Raw genomic sequence first — 19,931 nt, forward strand, 5'->3', positions numbered from 1 at the left:
CATAAATCGTCGTTTATGTGCCGGACACGCCGTTTGCATGGGTTTCATTAGCTCCCCACTAAATGAATTCACAGTTGCTGAGTTGCAGAAACCTCCCCCTTATTTACACATATATACTACGAGAAATCTATCCGTAAATTACCCACTATTCCTTCCTGCGGCAGAGAAAATCGTGTCACCTCCCTGACTGGAGTAATAAATTTTGCAGAGTGAAATGGGACTGATTGACCATCTAAAGTTAACACTTGCGTGTAAAACTTTTCACTTCAGGTGTTTCCACGTTAACCCCAGTGTCGAGTGAAAGCTTACACTTTTTTTGCTTTAACTACTGTCCTGACAGCAGATAAATTGCTAACTAATAATAATCCCTAAGAAGTAGGCCACAGTGCTAACCCGATCTCACGAAAGTGCGTATAAATAGTACGCCAAATAAAAACGAAAACTCGTGGTATTGATACGCAAAAATGGACTTTGGCGTGTATATGCTACGCGATGGGTAGGTTTAGGGTTGTGGGGTAGATGCGTATCATATGTACGCGAAAACTGCGTATCATATGCACGCCAACTGATTTCGTATTATATGCACGCCAAACACGTGCGTATCACATACACGCCAAAGTACATTTTTGTGTATCAATACCTCGAGTTTTCGTTTTTATTTGGTGAAGGGCCTACTATTTATATACATTTTCATGAGACCGGGCTCACAGTGCTGTGCCTTCACGGTTCTAGTTTACATTTCAGTTTCTTCAAAGTTCGAGTTGTATTTTACAGAGTGTCACCTATGAATAAAAGTGCAAATGGTTTTGAATTAATGTAACAAAAATGTTTATATATGGCCGGTGTAAATGTTAAAGTTTACACCTTGGCAGAACAAGCTCTTTTGTTTTAACTGCTGTCATGACAGAAGTTAAGCTGGTGACTAAAACAGCTCTGAGGGCTTCTACACGTTCTCACAAGTTGAAGCAAGAACGTTTTACAAAGGTTACATTGTTTAAATGGCATAACAATACTTGGTGTTGAGCAACTAAAATTCATGCCAATCTAACTGGAGCGTATCTGAAGGAGAGGCAGTGAAACTGTGGCGGCTACTGTCGTAAAATTCCTCAATGCACACCGTCAATGAAATGTGGCATTTATTAGGCTGGCGACATTGATGCTCGTAACTTCTGCACACTCACGATTATCCACTAAGGGGCTTGTCTGCGTAATAGCGCTCAACGGTTTTCTTTCCCCCTGTGAGAGACGTTTCAAAGCCGTCCTCCAAAGATTTGTGCGAAAACACGAGGCGTTTGACCATCTCCAACGCAAAGCTCTCCTTAAATAAATGCCGTGCCCAATGCCTTTAGTTGCGGCTCTTACCTTTTGTTCAAGGAATTCCAGTAGATGGGCTCCATGTTGCTCGCCGTGATCCCGAGTAAATCCACTAAGAATATCAGGAGAATTCCCAATCCATTTTCACAGCCCCGACTCGCCATTTGAAATCCCGAATTCCGTCTATTTACTCCCATCAAAGCTGTGTGGGATAGGCTACGCTCCCAGAGGTTGGAGATCTCTGGACTCGAACAAAGCGTGTGTGCTTCAGGTGAATCCGTCAGTGTGATCAGGAACAACGTGTTTTGGGAGCCTGCATGGATATCTGCTAAAACACACACACACGCACGGGAGGATAGATTAAACAAATGTGCTGTCTATGCGGATTTAAGGAGAGAATTCCACAAAAAACGTCTTTAGGGAAAAGTAGCTCTTGGACAAAACTCCCACTGCCGTTTTGCTGCAATTTTCCCTGCAAGAGTTTACTTTTACAGTATTTCGTGATGCTTATTGTTTTTTCCCGAGGGGTTTAGACTGGACCTATCTTTCCCATTCCCTTTTCACTCCCGCTTCATTCTGTTATTCCGCCGAATTAGGACGAGAATGTGATGGTAGATGATGGTTTGGGAATGAGCTTTTCCTCGCCTCTTCAGAAGAACATGTTGATGCTGGACAGATCTCGCTGCTTCTCTTTCTCTCCTCTAGTTCTCCAATTGGATTCTCCTGCTTGACTCCTAGATGCCAATGATCCCGTATGCACTTGAAATGTTGAGACGGTCAACAAACAATCCAGATAATTAACGGGGGAAAAAAATAGCAAAACGAAACGAATTAATGCAAATTTAAAACAAGCATTTCAAATGGACACAAATCTACAAATGTGCCGAGACTGACAAAATTATTGCCAAATTTTCCCAGGGTGGAAAAAATATTGTAATCCTTATTCATGGGTCTCGGTTGCAGGGTATTTGAGAATGTGCTCGGATGTGGCAAGTCATTAGATAGTTCATTTCTCGCCTGTCCTGCTTGGATTCTCTCGATGTGTCTCTCTCTCTAGCTGCAAATCCGACTAGTGAGACTTGTTCCTAACGCTCGGCGCACACTGACAGACTGAGTTGTTTGAGAATGAGAAAGAGAGAAAGAGAGAGAGAGAGAGAGGCGGAGGGAGGGGGAAAGGGGAGATGTGCGTGCTCGAATAAGAAAAATCCCATCTTCCGGCTGGAGTGCGCACTAACGGAGCGGATTTTTCTTTGGGGGATTTGTCTTTTCCGCATGTAGAGGTGCTATTAAATAACGTCAGTCACGAACACATCCATATACCATGCAAACATATTTCCCAACGCTCATGTAAAGGATTCTCTCCATAAATAAATGATACCAGTCTCAGAGCACGTACATTTTTGTGACTGCTTCTTTTTCCGTTTGATATGATGATCGTGATCCCCGGCACCCGATCACACCGATCAGCGCCGTGCATTCAGGAGCGACGGCTTACGGCGCTACAGCGCCCCCAGTGCATTCGCTGGTAACGGTGCATGTAATAACATTTCATGCTGGTGGTAACGACACTAATGACAAGCTTTGTAAGATATGCAGCAGATAAAGATCTTGTTTAATACATATCTCTACCGTCCAATTGAAACTGCAATGATTTGCAGCGTTCTGCGTATGTGAGAAATCGGTAATTAATTGTGTTTGTATGCTTGTCATCTGAAAACTAAAATTAAGAAGTGTATAATGGACTTAAGTGCTGCTGATGGGAGCCAAGGCGAAAGAGTAAAACCTTGCCTACACTGACACCCAGCGGTGAAGTACTGATACTACAGTCCAATAACGCTTTACAGATAGCACGCTGCAAATCTTGATGCTCTTTTGGACAGCCATATCCATTTTATATAATATTAATATAATTTTATGTAATATTAATATAACAGTTAGAAACGATTAATCCATCCATTTCATTCATCCATCCATTCATGTCACATTTATTTTATATTTTACTGCTGTCCCAATTCATCAAAAGACTTCAAATGGCATTGTATTTAAAGCAGATTAGTTGATAAATAGGCTTTTTAACGACTAGCAAATGTTTAATAAACTGGGTTATTTTGTTTAAAATTTTATTGGACCTTGTAGCAACAGTTAGCAACAGCACTAATCTTTTTTTTTATTATTATTATTTTTTTTTTTTTAGCTGTAATATCTGCCTATTTGTCATTATGGAATCTTGCTGTGAAAGGGCAAATATATATTTTTTCATGCAACAATTTTCTAGTGAAAATGTCTAGTATACTGTTCATTTGGATCACACAATGCATGTTAATGTAATTAAAATAGGACTAACAATAACAATGTGTAAGCTGCTCCAGGAAATTATTACATATTTAATATGTTGTTCATCAGTAGTGTCAATCACTAAACTATAATGTAAAATAAGACTAATAGGGTATTAAATATGCAGAATTGTTTATTAAAATTTGATCTGATAAACCAATTAGTTCAACGTAGTTTTACATGCAGACAGCAAAATGTGCAGTACTCACTTTTATCTTGCAATACTGCAAAAATGTATATACTGTACATATTCTATTTATTATGAAACCGATGACACGTTTCATTACAAAAAATGCTTTGTAAAGATAAATGTATTAATGACAGTATATTTTAGATGCCACAACTTGTCATCTTTTAACATTTATACAAATGTTTCAAATGGCTTTAGACAAAGTACAGCGTGTAGTGCAGGACACTGCTGTGACTGCTATGACACATGTCATGTCAAATACCCAGACAGTGTGGTGAGAGAACACTGCCATCACAAGTTAGGAGGTGATCTCATCAGTCTGTGTCGCAGTGTCCATGAGACCTGGCTCTCTCCCCAGTCTGCGCAGTTTTAAGAGGTAATCAGAGTGGAGGGAGGAATCAGTCAGGTCCACAAACCGCCTGTAGCTGGCCTGCACCTTCTGAAAGACAGAGAGAGAGAGATGGAAGAACACAAACATGCTGATTAAATTTTAGTTAGACAGGTGCAGTTAGTTAGACAGGTGGATCATCATAATGACCAACGATGGAAACGTCCTCAAGCAAAAGGTCAAATGTCAATACTGTTATCTATTAAGACAAGGAGGAACACAGACTCATGGGGAGAAACAAACTAAGCTTAATAAGAACCAAACGTCAGAGGGTGTGCTGGCATGGGAAGAGAGAGAGAGTTCTGTTATTCCGTCATTTTGTTGCAGGGTGTTGCAGATGCTGGATTTGAGCGGGTCCCTTTTTAAAGCTGTTCATTTATTCATGATGACCTCATTACAAGGGCTGACCTTAAACTCTGCTTCATACTGAATGCGCTCCCTGCAGGCCTGCTCCAGACTGTCCTGCAGCTGCTGTATACTGGAACACACATGCACCGTCATGCACGACTTCAAAACATTATTAACAAAAAACAAACAAAAAAGAAAATTGGTGGAGAAGCAGTGTTGATGACGACAACAAAATCTATAAAATCTAGGATTCTAGTAGAAAAGGGAGAAGGTAGAGAGATACAAAGATCAATTTATGAAATTTACAAAAGGTGGGAAGGAAGGAGAAAGAGAATAGCTGAGATGCATCACAACATGAAGCTGGGGTGCACAGGAGAGTTTCATCATGTGTATTTTTACCTGTTTTGTAGCTCAGATATCTTCTCTTCATGTCTGTCCTGTAGGGCCTGTTTCTCTCTTTCTGCCTTAAATGTCACACTCCTCACGAATACTTCTCTCAGCATCCTGCACATACCTCCTCACACACACTCCTGACAGGCAGAGGAAGGGAATAAGCAAGGTGAATGACTCACAACTCTACTTGATTCTGATTGGTCAGATTCTAAACGTTGCAAATTTTGTTTCTTCAACTATTTACATAGTTGATATATGTAACCCTGGACCACAAACCCAGTCTTAAGTCGCTTGGGTATATTTTTAGCAATAGCCAAAAAAAACATTGTATGGGTCAAAATTATCGTATATTAGGATACCTATATATCCTATATACAGTGGGTACGGAAAGTATTCAGACCCCCTTAAATTTTTCACTCTTTGTTATATTGCAGCCATTTGCTAAAATCATATAAGTTAATTTTTTTTCCTCATTAATGTACACACAGCACCCCATATTGACAGAAAAACACAGAATTGTTGACATTTTTGCAGATTTATTAAAAAAGAAAAACTGAAATATCACATGGTCCTAAGTATGATTAGTAATATGCATTGCTAAGAACTTCATTTGGACAACTATTAAAGGCGATTTTCTCAGTATTTTAATTTTTTTTGCACCCTCAGATTCCAGATGTTCAAATAGTTGTGTCTAGGCCAAATATTGTCCAATCCTAACAAACCATACATCAATGGAAAGCTTATTTATTCAGCTTTCATATGTATAAAACTCAATTTAAAAGAAGTGACCCTTATGACTGGTGTTGTGGTCCAGGGCCACATATTAGTTAAAGGGGTCATATGATGCGATTTCAAGTTTTCCTTTCTCTTTGGAGTGTTACAAGCTGCCGCTCCTTCGTCGAATCCGCCGGCCTCTGCTCACTTTAGGCTGCCGTGTGTGACGCTGTGTGTTTCGTTGTGAAAGCGAAACTACTTTGTTTGGCCTTCCAAAAATGGACACGACTAGAAATCAGTGGTTAAGTTGTATTTACAACACTGTTCCAGAACACTTCAACCCAGATATTCAGATGTGTGCAGCACATTTTATGGAGGACTGTTTCCTGATCCTGGTAGAGTAGACTACAATGCCGGCTGTTCTGACTCACGGACTGTAAGTAAGTTTTTTATATTTAAAGAGTTTTTATATTTTTTATATTTAAAGCAAGTTTTTTGGGCAGAGTAGAGTAGGGCTTGTTGTTTGTCATTTCTCCGATCACAAATGCAGACATGGTTTTATGTTTACGCGGCGCGATGCAACGCAACGCGTAAAAAGACAGTATAAGTCATTATAATCCATAATTATGTCCCCACTGGATGCAACGAATGCCTCGTTTATAATGGGTTTTCATGTTTTTGAAGGGTAACTCTTAGCTGCGTTACCGCGTAAGTGGGATAATGTAAGCGGCCAGTCATTATTGCTAATTAAATCAACTGATTGTACATTATCCAGCAATTTTCTTCTATATCTTATATTTATATTATATATTATATATATCATATAACTATACATTGTCTGAAGAAGAAGTGGATGTTAGCCATCCTCAATTTATACCATTATGCCAGTGGTTCTGAGTGGTTGCTAGGGTTTTTAGGCCGATTACATGTTGAATCATGGTTGGGCAGCCGGTGAGAGAGATCACTCTGATTGGCTGTTGAGCTTATGCTGGGTATACACTTCACAATTTTCAAAGTAACCTACTACACATCACACTACACAACTGTTTATCATGAAGTTGCTGTGATTTGCACATTACACATCGGATCAGCAACTGGGGGTCACACATTATACGATAATTGAGACTATGTGATCATCACGCACATGAATGAGCATCAGTTGGCCTCAGATTTCAGGCTTTTGTCTGCAATCTCCAGAAAACTGTTGGCGAGTGAAAATCAGGCCTTAAATCGTGCAGTGATACCCGGCATTAGAGAACCACTTGCTGGTATAGGCAGTTATTTCCTCTCACGAAGGCTATAGTCTTTGCAGTGTGTTCAAGCACAACTATTTGTCACAGACACAGGAGACGTGAATCGACAACACAGTCGGCTTTCTTTGCTGCTAGTGTGTCAGCCTTTATGAAGCTGACCTTAAGGAAGGTCACCCCAATGTAGGTTTATCTGATTTATCTATTGTGGGAAGCAAACATCCCACCTGTGTCTCTTCTCATACAGTGTGTATTATTTTCTCTCTGGTCTCCTCTGCTTCTTTGTGCAGCTGTTCTTGCAGCTTCCTGCAGGCCTCCCCTATGGCCTGGACCTTGTCTTCCTCCATCTGAGCCCTCAGGCCTTTTTGAGCTCTGAACTGGGCCTGCAGCTCGACCTGGAGCTCTCGCCTCATTTCAGCCTCCAGCCTGTCCCTTGCTTGCAGGGCCTCTTGAAACCGGGCCTGCAGACTCTGGGGAAGAAGTGATGGAGAACAGCAAGAAGAAAACAGAGGGAGAGGGATTAAAGTGAATAGGGAGGACAGGGATGAATTGAAAAAGGGAGAGAAGAAGAGATGATGAAGATGTTGGGGTGAAATTGGAAAGTGGGAGATGGAGAGGTAGTGAGAACACAAGGAGACAGCGGGCGTTAGGGAGGGAGAGAAAGAAAAGGATAGATGATCAGTGTTGGCAGGGCAACTGTACTGGGCTTTTGAAGAGGAGAGTCATCTCTGAGTTTGGCTGCTGCTTGCTTTCCCTGGAGAGCAATTACACAAGCAATTACACCCTATTACAAAAGTTCTTCTCATTTCTCTGACACAATGGCAAAGCTTTGACTGCTATTGGCATTGGAGTAGCAACCGAATCATTAATTAAATCTGACACTCGGATGCAACGAGGAGAGAAGTTGAGGATTATGCTGCTGCTGCTGGACACGGAAAAAGAAGTAAAATTAGAAGCTGACTCTTTTTATCAGAAAGTTTTAATCAAGTCCTAATAAAATCTCTCTGGACTGCTCCCCTGGAGACTGAAATATGGCTTTTTGAATTCCAGGCAACAGAGTGTTACAGTCTAATGTGTCTGTATTAATTACTTTTTCGACATGGTTCACTTGAGGATTGCAAATATTCACCTCCTCTTGGAGTTTAAGGGCAGCGTGTTTCTCCTTCTCTGCCAACTGCTTAAATTCCTCCATGGCAGGGACATCAGGCTGCTCCCATTCAGTCACAGGCCGTGGATTGACCAAGTTTGGAGCCAATTTTAGGTGGTCGTCTGTTCTAGCATTGGGAGATGACCATGGACATAACTGTTCTCCTAGTTCTGAAAGAAGTGGTTTTAGCATGAGAGTCAGTGGTTGAAACAGGTGGCAACTGATCATAATCGTAAAAAATTACATATGGCTGTTAAATAATATAAATGAAAGATCTTATGCATGCCTCATGAGGAAATGTCTCAGATGCACATAGGAAAGGAAAACCATAAATGTTATCTCTAATATCTCACTCGTTTATCCTGGACACTGACAAGATTTAATGGAGAGCAAATTAAAACTTTGGTTTAAGTCTTTCCACATGTTCCTCCTGTGGACAAAGACCCACATGTCTCCTTCTAGAGTTTCAGAAAGAAAAGTTTCAAACTGTGCTCAGATTTGCCAAGATACCAAAGTCAGCAATGTAATGAGATTTTTCCAAATATTTCTCATCAAGTTCTTACAAGACTAAAGAATGTGAGAATTTCTGTCCACATTCATTTACAGTACAGTTCTATACACGCAATGACGACAACTGTCCTATTTGTGTATACTTTTTATTTATTTTAAGGAATTTCAGGAGAAGAATCACAGTCACAATTAATACATAAATGAAACATAACCAAAAACTCCCTATTATAGGGACAGTTGACCCAGAAATAAAAAGTGTCATGTCATTCCAAACCCACACAATTTTCTTTCTTCTATGGAAATATTAAAGAACACATTTTTTAAAACGTTTTTTTTTTCACACAATGATAGTCAATGGGGTCCAATGTTGTTTTGCTGTTGAACAACAAAGTCATGCAAGTTGAGGCTGAATAGAATTCTGAATAGGTGAAATATTCCTTAAAGACTTTGAGTGAAATGTCTTTTTGAGTTCTAAAAGAGCAACTTCTAAGCAAGTAGACTTTCCTTTGGGTGAGTTTATATATTTTTGTTTCTCTCAAATACTTATTCTTTCTTCTTGTGCATGAACTCAAGTATAATTTTTGACCTCTCTTTGTACATTTCTCTTTATGTTAGACAAAATTCCAGTTGAAGACACTGCGGTAGTAAATGCCAGAGTCATTAGGCTGGACGTGGGGAGGTTGATGGCACTGATTGCTCTGTGTTTTGCTCTGGTTGTCCAAGGCAGAGAATGTGCTGTGCTGCCCTTCGGAAAGAATTCAGATTACACTACTGGAGGAGAACCTAGATGTGACCTGGTACAAACTAATGAAGGCTTGAAGAGACTGTATGTTTGTGTAGTATTAAGGCTACACTCACCCAGAATGTGTGTGTGGAGCACTCTCTGTGTGCTTAGAGTCGTCCTGTTCACCATCTTCTCGAGAGACCTCGTGTCCCACATTTTGCCTTCACAATCACTGCACCTTGGTCTACACAGAAGCACCAGAGATTGGCTCTTAAAACCTCCCAATTTCCTGCCCTCCACCACGTCTCGTTTTCTTTTGGGATTTGTCTTTTCTCTCAGCCTTTGACTTGCTGATGGTCGCTTAGCAACATGGACAACAAAACAACAGACTGTGCTGCTTAGCATTCAAGAATGATTTGATCCAAGAGATTTGAGACAAGATGCCTGCCAGCGTGTGTGTATGTGTGTGTTTGATTGTGTGGAAGTGTTTTATGAGCAGCCTCCCACTGCGCTAGTCATTTGAGTTGTTTTGCTTCAGGGTTCATGCTCATTTGTGGGTCACATTTTGTGCAATCTAAAGAGTCCAAAATAAATGGAATATAATGCCCAAAATGGAAGCTAACAGATATTTTGAAGCCAAAACATACAAGAAGATGTGACAGAAATACTTTGAAACACTAAATCAAATAAAAAATGAATCCAAAAGCTAAACGTACATTAAAATAAACATTATTTTTAATAGTAATAAATATAAAATTAAACAACTAGTTTTAATTTTTCTAAAAACAATATAACTGTTGCTTGCCCATGCAAAAGTTTCTGCCATGATGCTAGCTGTCCCTACGGGAAATGCCCACTGGAGTGCCACAGGGCTCGGTACTTAGCACTTTACTTTTCCCTTTACATCAAATCAGTTATCCTCACCTCTGACGTCTAAGTATCCTCATGAATCACTGCATATCTGATAATATTAATGGCTGGATGAATGCCCATCATGTGAAGCTGAATTTATAAAAAAAAATGCTGTTAAGTAGTTAAATCAGGATTGTAGTTCTAAGGGGGTTCTAATGTCTCTAGCCTTCCTCTCGGTGTATCGATCAGAACACAGGAGTGGATTAAGGGTCAGGTTCGAAGGGGTTTATTGACCACTGCAGAGGTTTATTGGGTATGGGTGTTTGTGGTTAATTAGTCAGACGCACACTAACCCATACAAATCGACGATATATCTCCTGGATCCCTACCAGGTCTGTCGTTCGTCTCATTCTGCTGACTCAGCGCGGTGATTGACAGGAGCGTTAAGCCCCGCCTTTTTAACAAATGCTGTTCATCCCTTTGAGGAACAAGCTTTGCCAAGACCTCATCATTCTCAATTCTTTTCACCCACACAGAAAGCAAAGAACCTTATCAAACTCAACAACTGCCTGTGTCATTGCACACACATACAAGTGACATTCATGCTTTATACAATACAGTTTATACAGTTTCAAAACAGTTTCAAAGTAATAAACAGCAAAATAACAATGACACAAATTTCTTTAAATATGAGAGAAATTCTGTAAAGCAGCTCTAAAAAAAAGATGTGTCATTATTGAGTGCAAGTCAGTTCAGTTCAATAACTGCCAATGTTGCAAAATCCATCCATTATAAAACAAATTTGATTCTGCTGTAAAGAACTGGCTTATCAATGGCCAAACCAGAAACATCAGATTCGTCCAGCAGAACATCCGCCATGTCACCTGGGACCATGTCACACCTTAACTTTGTCTTCAGATGCAGGCTCTTGGAGCTGAAGCACTTTTTGTAAGTTGATATCTGCATAGTTTTAAATGGTTTTTAGTATGTTGCAATACAAAGCTCTTAAGAAAATACTTACAAAATGCTTAAGGAATTGCACACTTAAGAAGACTTCTGTGAATCAGGCCCATGATTGCTTTGAAAATCCGCATATCATTCATGCACACAGGACAAATACAGGTAGTTACACACCTAAGCATGTGCAATAGTAATAGTGATTACTATTGCCTTTGCAAACACCGTTAATTACAGAAACACAATGACATTTTTGATGTAAACAGGTTTATTAATCTTTTCAGCCACAGTGATCTACCTGTTGCAAATAGTTCCTCCAAGTAGAAAGAACCACAAGCAGACTTGAATGATGTGGCTTACAATCCAGAGAAACTGTACAAAAAAGGTTTGTATTACGCATTTGTACAAACAACTGAAGCTTTCAGCAGTGAATATAATATGATATTCAGCACTCTGACTAGAGCATGTTTGGCAAGCTTGAAACATTCAAACCCACTGCTTTAAAGAGTAAATTACAGGCACAACACAAAGTAAAGCTGTAAAAAGTGTACATTTGTAAAAACGCACACCACCATTGTGTCAAGATGACAGCTAAAATTAGAATATGCAAAGGCTCTCTCTCTATCAGACACATATACAAACAAATATAAACAGGTTATTATAAAAAGAGAATGTGCAGCCTCAGCTAAAACAACGAGGCCCATTGAGAGGCGGGAAAACAACCACATTCACACATAATAAAGCAGATTATTGGCTTACAAAAATATATTCACAGCTGCCCACTGCAGCTCTATGGCACATTTAAGATAAGATAAACCGTCTCAGTCCATCACACATAGCCTTCCCATAGTCAAAATCATCTTGTACGGGGATTAAACCTGCTCCTGAAATAACTGTTCCGTGTTCACTGACAGTCCTTAAAGTAAGTCCCAGACAAGGCTCAACGTGTTTCCTGAAAACCGTCTTTACATGGTGAAAGAAAAACAAACCCAATGCAAATCGGAAAAAAGGCTGCACTGCTACATCGGAAACCTGAGAGGCATCACACTCAAGCAACGACAGGGCATCCTGAAAGCATTGCTGGTAAACAATGTAAACATCAATTTAGGGACCCGTCCAAACAAAATGAAATCTATGAATGAATTATTCATATTTCAGATCAGTGTTTCAGGTGACCTGAATTGTAATTTGCTGTCAGAGCGGGTTTAAATTCAATGGATTTTGGAGGACTTCAGTCTAGACTTTTAGACATTCATTGATAAAGGTTTACAAACCCAGCAACATGCCAAAAAAAAAAAAAAAAACCCAGGAGACTGCAAAAAATTGAAGGATTTAAAAAAATCGGCTATTCTACAATTAAAATCAATGCAGAATTACTATCTTAACACCCTTCACCTAAACAAACAGCATTATAGGTTTGGCAGTAGACTATGGGTCGTCAGCAGTGCAGTTTTACAATCAAAAGTTCTAGCTCTCAATAACTGCTGACTCCTCCTCCTGCCCCCTCTCATTGGTTGAGCCCAATGGGCCGGCCCACCACAGCACCAGAGCATTGTCCTGTTGTACGCCTTTTGATGACATTACATTCCCCTCGTCTGAATCAGACTCAGAGTCCTCGCTGTCAGATGGCCAACAGAACTTACGCTGACCACTGGATGAAGCCACCAATGGCATGAAAGGGTGCACACTGTATGAGAGAGTAAGAAAAGGGAGCAGGTAAAATTAGCAATATTTACTCCTTTGCATTTATTTATTTAGCAGATGTTTACATTTCAGTTGTGTTACAGATGCGATGCTGTCACCTGCAAGCTCTGGCAAACATATTAAACATAGCCCTATTGACAGTATCTGAGTCATCCTTCAATTAGGGGCACATCTTGAAAAATGCAATTAATATTTCATTTATATTAAAAACATTTATCATATGTGATGTGCAGGAATGGAGTTCTGATCATTGCCATGATCCATCAATCAAATGGATTGGTATTATGTGTGGATATTTTGATATTGCGTGTGATCTTAATGACGAGTAATGGTGTCTCAAGTGAAAACTCAATAGTTGGTGCTTGGTAATGAAATCAGCATTGTGGACAGTGATTCGTTTTCATTTAAAACACACAAATTAGATTTACACTTGCGTTCGAAAGTTTGGTGTCAGTAAGATTTTTCTTTTTTGAAAGAAATAAATGCTTTTAGTCAGCAAAGATGCATTAAATTGATCAAAAGTGTCAGTAAAGACATGGTTACAAAAGAGATTTCAAACAAATGCTCTTCTTTTTAAACTTTCCAGTCTTAAAAAAAAAATCACAAAATATTAAGCAGCATGACTGTTTTCAATATTGACAATAATAAGAATTTTTTTGAGCATCATTATAATTTATAAAGGGTCATGTGACACTGAAGACTGGAGTAAAGGAGAACATTTATTTTAAACTGTAATAATATTTGACAAAATTAATGCAGCCACGGTGAGCATAAGACACTTCTTTCAAAAACATTAAAAACCTTACTGACCTCAATTTTCTTTTCCAACAGTAGTACATTAATACAACATGAATTGATAATATGCTTTTTAAGTTCTTATGAAAAAGTACAAATTATAATTTCCCTAATTTTAATAAACATATTTCAGCGGACCCAAAAGGCTGGGTAGGGGACAAACCCAAAACAGAGAAATGCTGCTGCAAACTTAACCTTTTAGTACTCCTAAAATTAGGAATTTGAATTACAGAGCCACGATAAAGGGTGAAGTGATTATCCATAAAAGCTATGATTTTAAAGAGTTCATGAACTTTACATTTTATACATCACTTTAAGTTTTTAATTCCCTACATTTTCTACATGTTATTTAAATGATGCTAATTATACCTGATGCCATTAGTACAATCGGTGTGCGCCTGAAACTGTAGCAGTGGCTGTAGTGGCTCCTCGTTCCCATCAGGTGGCGCTGTGAGGGTGTCCCACACTGACACCACACCGTCTGTGTCCCCACTCAGAAGATATCGGCCAGATCTATTTCAGACACACAAATATCTACATAAGCAAAACATAAATGGGTCTAATACTATGCTGTCATTTTTAGTAAAACTGTATCTTTATCTCACTGGTCCAGGTCAAAGTAGATCCGCTGGTTTGTACTGACGTTCCTGTGCATGGAGAACAGAACTTGTCCCGGGTCTCTGAGGTCCCAGCACAGGATCTCTGAGTCCTGAAAGCAGTGACGCATAACATTAGCTGGAGAATTCAAAACATGCAACAAATAACAGTGTTTCTAATTGGTGGATGTATCTGTCATATTGAATTTGGCAAAGTAAACCTGTGAGGCACAGAAGCCCACTGACCTTGCGACCACCCGTGTACATGTGATAGCCGTTGGGTGAGAACAGCAGGTGTGTAAGGCCTCCGTGGTGTCGAGCAGGCAGCAGAGCCAGCAGAGAACCGTCCTCACAGGAGTAAAGGCCGGCCGAATGAGAGTACGACCCACAGGCGTACATGGAATGGCACGAACTGAAGGCAATACAGGAGATAATGCCTGTCTGACCCTGTTTCTTGACTTAAAAGAAGAATGAGGAGGTATAAAATGAGAGGAAGAAAAACAGGAACAAAAGTTAATTGTAATTAGTTTGGTTTCATATTAGAAATCCATGAAGAATCACTGAATAATGAGAAACTACAGAGCCAAGTGTCCAGACGAGGCAGAAAATGGTCCAGACAAGGAAGAAGCTGACTTTACCAAGTCAAACTACGCAACTTTTCACATTAATATAGAATTCAACTGATGTGCGATCACAGGTGTACACTGCTGTTCAAAAGTTTGGAGAAAAGATTATTTAATGTTTTTGAAAAGTCTCTTATGTTCACCAAGCCAGCATTTATTTGATAAAAAAAAAACTAAAAACATAAATATTATTTCAATTTAAAAAAAAAATTTCTTTCAATTTTAATATATTTCAAAATGTAATTTATTCCTGTGATGCAAAGCTGAATTTTCAGCATCATTACTCCAGTTTTCAGTGTCACATGATCCTTCTTAAATCATTCTAATATGCTGATTTGGAGTTCAAGAAACATTTTTTATTATTATCACTGATGAAAAAAGTTGTGCTGCTTAATATTTTTTTGAAAACATTTTTGATTGGGATTCTTAGATTAATAGAAAGTTCAAAAGAACAGCATTTATTAGAAACAGAAACCATTTGTAACATTATAAATGTATTTACTGTCACTTTTGATCAATTGAGCACATCCTTATTGAATAAAAGTATTTCTTTAAAAAAAAAAATCTGAGCCTAAACTTTAGACTGGTAGTGTATGTATATCAGCTGCTTCATGACAACTTGGTATGTGGCTCATCCAATCAGAACATAAAGATGAAACTATATTATCCATTTTACAATATCAGTTTTTTTTTCAATTTTCAATTTTTTCAGTTTTTATCCAATTAAGTCAGATATTTTATGAAAAAAAAAGTCTTTCATTTGCATCTACGTTTAAAAACTGAAAATAATATAAATGTAATGTAATAGGCAGCATCTTTCAACCCTTCATCAGTCTGAACAAAGATCTTTTGTGTCGCATCCAGACCAATAATTACAATAGCAGTGTTGAAACACCATGAATGAGTCAGTCACTACAAACATGCTAAGATAATTATATCCACAGCTACTGTCTAGATCAGAGCCATGCATGCCATGTTAGCTTAATCAAGCCAAATATGTGTTTCCCGCCATGAATGTGATTGGAACGAATCCACCCAAACAAATAAAAAGAAATGAAATCGGATTACAGGCATTCCACACCCATGCCAGCCAGCCGTCTTAATGACCCCGATTAAGAACCATTTGAAGAGTGAGCGTGATTGATATAGCGGTTATTCCTCTACAAGAGGGACCCTCACCTAGGGTGGGCCTCTGCTCACAGTCTCTCCCAGGACGGTCGGTGTGGAAGACCCTGACTATTTTGTCAAAGCCGCAGTAGAGCTGAGAGCCGTCAGGAGAGAAACACAGGGAATGTGCCGCTGTCAGCTCATCCAGGTGGTTGTAGGGTCGAAAAGATGCTCGGAGGTCCCCGTAAAACGCGTCCCATATGTGGACAGGGTTGTCCCGGCTACTGCTGGCAATGCTGAAGGGAAAAGAAAAGAATGAAGGAAACTGGAATACATTGCAAAATCTTAAAACTTCACCCAGCCCCCCCCCCACAAAAAAAAATCTCATGCCATGTTAGCTTAATCAAGCCAAATATGTGTTTCCCGCCATGAATGTGATTGGAACGAATCCACCCAAACAAACAAAAAGAAATGAAATCGGATTACAGGCATTCCACACCCATGCCAGCCAGCCGTCTTAATGACCCCGATTAAGAACCGTTTGAAGAGTGAGCGTGATTGATATAGCGGTTATTCCTCTACAAGAGGGACCCTCACCCAGGGTGGGCCTCTGCTCACAGTCTCTCCCAGGACGGTCGGTGTGGAAGACCCTGACTATTTTGTCAAAGCCGCAGTAGAGCTGAGAGCCGTCAGGAGAGAAACACAGGGAATGTGCCGCTGTCAGCTCATCCAGGTGGTTGTAGGGTCGAAAAGATGCTCGGAGGTCCCCGTAAAACGCGTCCCATATGTGGACAGGGTTGTCCCGGCTACTGCTGGCAATGCTGAAGGGAAAAGAAAAGAATGAAGGAAACTGGAATACATTGCAAAATCTTAAAACTTCACCCAGCCCCCCCACCCACAAAAAAAAATCTATTGTTTTGGGAAAAACAAGAGATCGCAACATCAGACTTGACAGTCAGACTGGCTTTCTTTCAAACTCGCAACACAAAAGACTCATTCACAATAGATAATCTAACAAATGAAGAGCTAAACAATTTGAAATGAAAGATGGCGTCTACTGCGAGATAAACGAATAAGGCATATGAGTACATGCCCTTCAGAAGTTTGGAAAATCCCGAGACAAAAGGTTTTGGTATATCAGCATAAAGACTTAGCATTGATAAGGGAGAATACAAACTAATAAAACAGCTTTTTACCTAAATTAAAGATTTCAGAACAGTACTAGAGCTGTTTATAAACCATCTCTGCGCTTTGGGATGGAACAAAGGTATTCATGTGAATACCTGAGATCATGCAAGGTTTAAATACTCTCATGAACATATTTTAAAGAAAGTGGACGCTATGATTTTACTGAAAAACTGATAAATTACAGTGATGGTTTTTTCACCAAATTCAATCAAAACACTTGGAAAATGATCAGTGAGTCACATTAAGTTTTTGCTCACACTCTTAAGGTGTGGTCACATTAATCAATGCTCAGCGAAAATTTTGTAGACAAAATCCAATTATTCCAGTAATTATTATTCCTGTGTGTTGGGGAGTTTTGTATGAGGGCATGAAAGTTTCTTGTGAAATGAAAGATGGCGTCTACTGCGAGATAAACGAATAAGGCATATGAGTACATGCCCTTCAGAAGTTTGGAAAATCCCGAGACAAAAGGTTTTGGTATATCAGCATAAAGACTTAGCATTGATAAGGGAGAATACAAACTAATAAAACAGCTTTTTACCTAAATTAAAGATTTCAGAACAGTACTAGAGCTGTTTATAAACCATCTCTGCGCTTTGGGATGGAACAAAGGTATTCATGTGAATACCTGAGATCATGCAAGGTTTAAATACTCTCATGAACATATTTTAAAGAAAGTGGACGCTATGATTTTACTGAAAAACTGATAAATTACAGTGATGGTTTTTTCACCAAATTCAATCAAAACACTTGGAAAATGATCAGTGAGTCACATTAAGTTTTTGCTCACACTCTTAAGGTGTGGTCACATTAATCAATGCTCAGCGAAAATTTTGTAGACAAAATCCAATTATTCCAGTAATTATTATTCCTGTGTGTTGGGGAGTTTTGCATGAGGGCATGAAAGTTTCTTGTGCAGATTTTGTTCATGTGAATTGACCAAGCTGACCAACAGAAAGCTGCTTGTTTTGAAAGCAGCTTCTGTGTGCTGTACTTTATACGTCACAACGTTATCGACAACAGACCTTTTATGTCTACATTTTGCTAATGTGCACACATTTAAGGAAGAATAAGTCCATTCGTATTCCCAATCCTAGGGATTCCTATTGAAATGACTAGACTTTGTGTGAAAATTCACTGCACAGCAGTAAATGTCACCGCACCTTTAGGTACTTTATTAAGCATTAAAGTAAGTCACCATATACTGCCATTACATTCAGTCTACCCAACCAGCTATTTATTAAAAGAGCTCCGCATGTGTTTCACAGTTTAAAGTCAAATGGGTTTGGAATGACAAGAGGGTGTGTAAATGATGTCAGAACTTCTATTTTTGGGTGAACCATTCTCTTAAGTACAGATCTGACTTTCTGTCTCAACAGGAGGCCAGCATAGTTTAAAAGTGTATAATGAGAAACTACACCAAATGACTTGAGTCGAGATGGAGGAAGTAAATGACCTGAATACTAAGCACCTCCCCTGGAGGGAACAGCCAATCATAAGTCAGAGATAATGATCAACCCCTGCGGACATTCAAGCTGCTCTTCAGCCAATGGCAGCAGTCAGAACATCACGCTACGAATGCGCCTGGAAGAGCTTTCACGATGCTTCAGTTATACCTGTAAACAATATCACTGCAACCAGACAGAAGATGACAAATTGTTACTGAGCACGTCTCATCTGACTTCTTTAACCTCATCCTCTTCATCTTTATGAGTTCTACTCGAAAACTGCTGCGTTTCACGATGCTTCAGTTATACCTGTAAACAATATCACTGCAACCAGACAGAAGATGACAAATTGTTACGAGCACGTCTCATCTGACTTCTTTAACCTCATCCTCTTCATCTTTATGAGTTCTTTATCAAGTTTACAGTTTCGTCCTTGACCCACGACTTGACATTCCTTTCTTTTCTTTGTCATTTTCGGTCGCTGCAGGGCGGATTCTGTAATGCCAAACAACGTTTGATCAGAACTGATGCTGCGTGTGGGTGAAACAGCACATGCCACAGTTAACGAGCCCTCGTTAGTAACCTGCCACAGCTATACGTGACGACTGGCATTGATTTGGACTGATTTCTGTTCCATTGCCTTTTGTCCCACAAAAAAAACATAACCATCAAAGAGAACATCATTAAATGAGAACTGAAGCGACAGAGGACTGGAGAGGAAGAATAAGAGACCACTTACATCCTCCCTAAACAATTCCAGCACTACTTTCAGTTTACCCCAACACACACACACGAGAGAGAGAGAGAGAGAGAGAGAGGGAGAGAGAGAGAGAGAGAGAGAGAGACAGACAAACAGAGCTGGGAAAATTAACACGTCAATTTCTGTGAAATTATAAACGCAGCATCAATTTCACTTCCTGAAGTAGCTATGCTAATGTATTTTCCCCCACAACCATTCTCTAAAACAGTATATGATCACACTTGTAGTAATTGTGAAAATTAATGTGCAAAATAAATTAATGGAACAATATTACCTGACAGCTTATAGAGCTGACAGAACACTGGGTTATAATGGGTTTGTGTGAATATTGTTTTAAGTTCACTTAAAAGTTATTAATTTTTTATGTTCTGCAAATGTTAATAAATGATAAATAAAACATTTGATAATTTGCAGTTTAGGCCTGATTTTCAATTACACTGTAATGTTGAATGGTTATAATTATTCAGTTAATTCACATTTAATTATTTACCTTATACTAACTATAACTATACATTTTCATATATATATATATATAGGTTCTCACCTGCTCTGGGGGTTCTAACTAAACTAACATCAATATGTTTTATGT

At 39.2% G+C, this 19,931-nt stretch overlaps 2 protein-coding genes, 1 long non-coding RNA gene and 1 pseudogene across 4 annotated transcripts in view; 1 reads left to right on the forward strand and 3 right to left on the reverse strand.

Moving 5' to 3' along the window:
- efnb3b (ephrin-B3b) overlaps positions 1-2,619 on the reverse strand; it is a 79,759-nt gene extending 77,140 nt beyond the window's left edge. Inside the window, exon 1 of the mRNA XM_016504239.1 lies at positions 1,363-2,619. Within this exon, the coding sequence (XP_016359725.1) occupies positions 1,363-1,511 (149 nt within the window). The 5' untranslated portion in view covers positions 1,512-2,619. The remainder of the gene's footprint in view (positions 1-1,362) is intronic.
- The window catches only part of LOC107702055 (telomerase Cajal body protein 1-like), a 35,189-nt gene that overhangs the window by 5,545 nt on the left and 9,713 nt on the right, over positions 1-19,931 (reverse strand). The window contains exons 7-11 of one of the 2 annotated variants that reach the window (XM_016504238.1): positions 16,544-16,767; positions 14,463-14,674; positions 14,226-14,329; positions 13,990-14,133; positions 11,644-12,808 (exon numbers count right to left, since the gene is read on the reverse strand). In XM_016504238.1, the coding sequence (XP_016359724.1) occupies positions 12,589-12,808; positions 13,990-14,133; positions 14,226-14,329; positions 14,463-14,674; positions 16,544-16,767 (904 nt within the window). In that variant the 3' untranslated portion in view covers positions 11,644-12,588. Of the gene's footprint in view, positions 1-11,371; positions 12,809-13,989; positions 14,134-14,225; positions 14,330-14,462; positions 14,675-16,543; positions 16,768-19,931 lie in introns of those variants that run through there. The other variant, XM_016504237.1, reaches the window with a different exon arrangement.
- Positions 4,137-9,528, reverse strand: LOC107702043 (stress response protein NST1-like; annotated as a pseudogene).
- LOC107702057 (uncharacterized) overlaps positions 13,351-19,931 on the forward strand; it is a 19,746-nt gene continuing 13,165 nt past the window's right edge. The window contains exon 1 of the long non-coding RNA XR_001635726.1: positions 13,351-13,363. This is a non-coding gene — a long non-coding RNA (uncharacterized LOC107702057). The remainder of the gene's footprint in view (positions 13,364-19,931) is intronic.

Source organism: Sinocyclocheilus anshuiensis, unplaced genomic scaffold (assembly GCF_001515605.1).
Source record: "Sinocyclocheilus anshuiensis isolate Anshui unplaced genomic scaffold, SAMN03320099.WGS_v1.1 scaffold318, whole genome shotgun sequence".
Taxonomy (NCBI): domain Eukaryota; kingdom Metazoa; phylum Chordata; class Actinopteri; order Cypriniformes; family Cyprinidae; genus Sinocyclocheilus; species Sinocyclocheilus anshuiensis.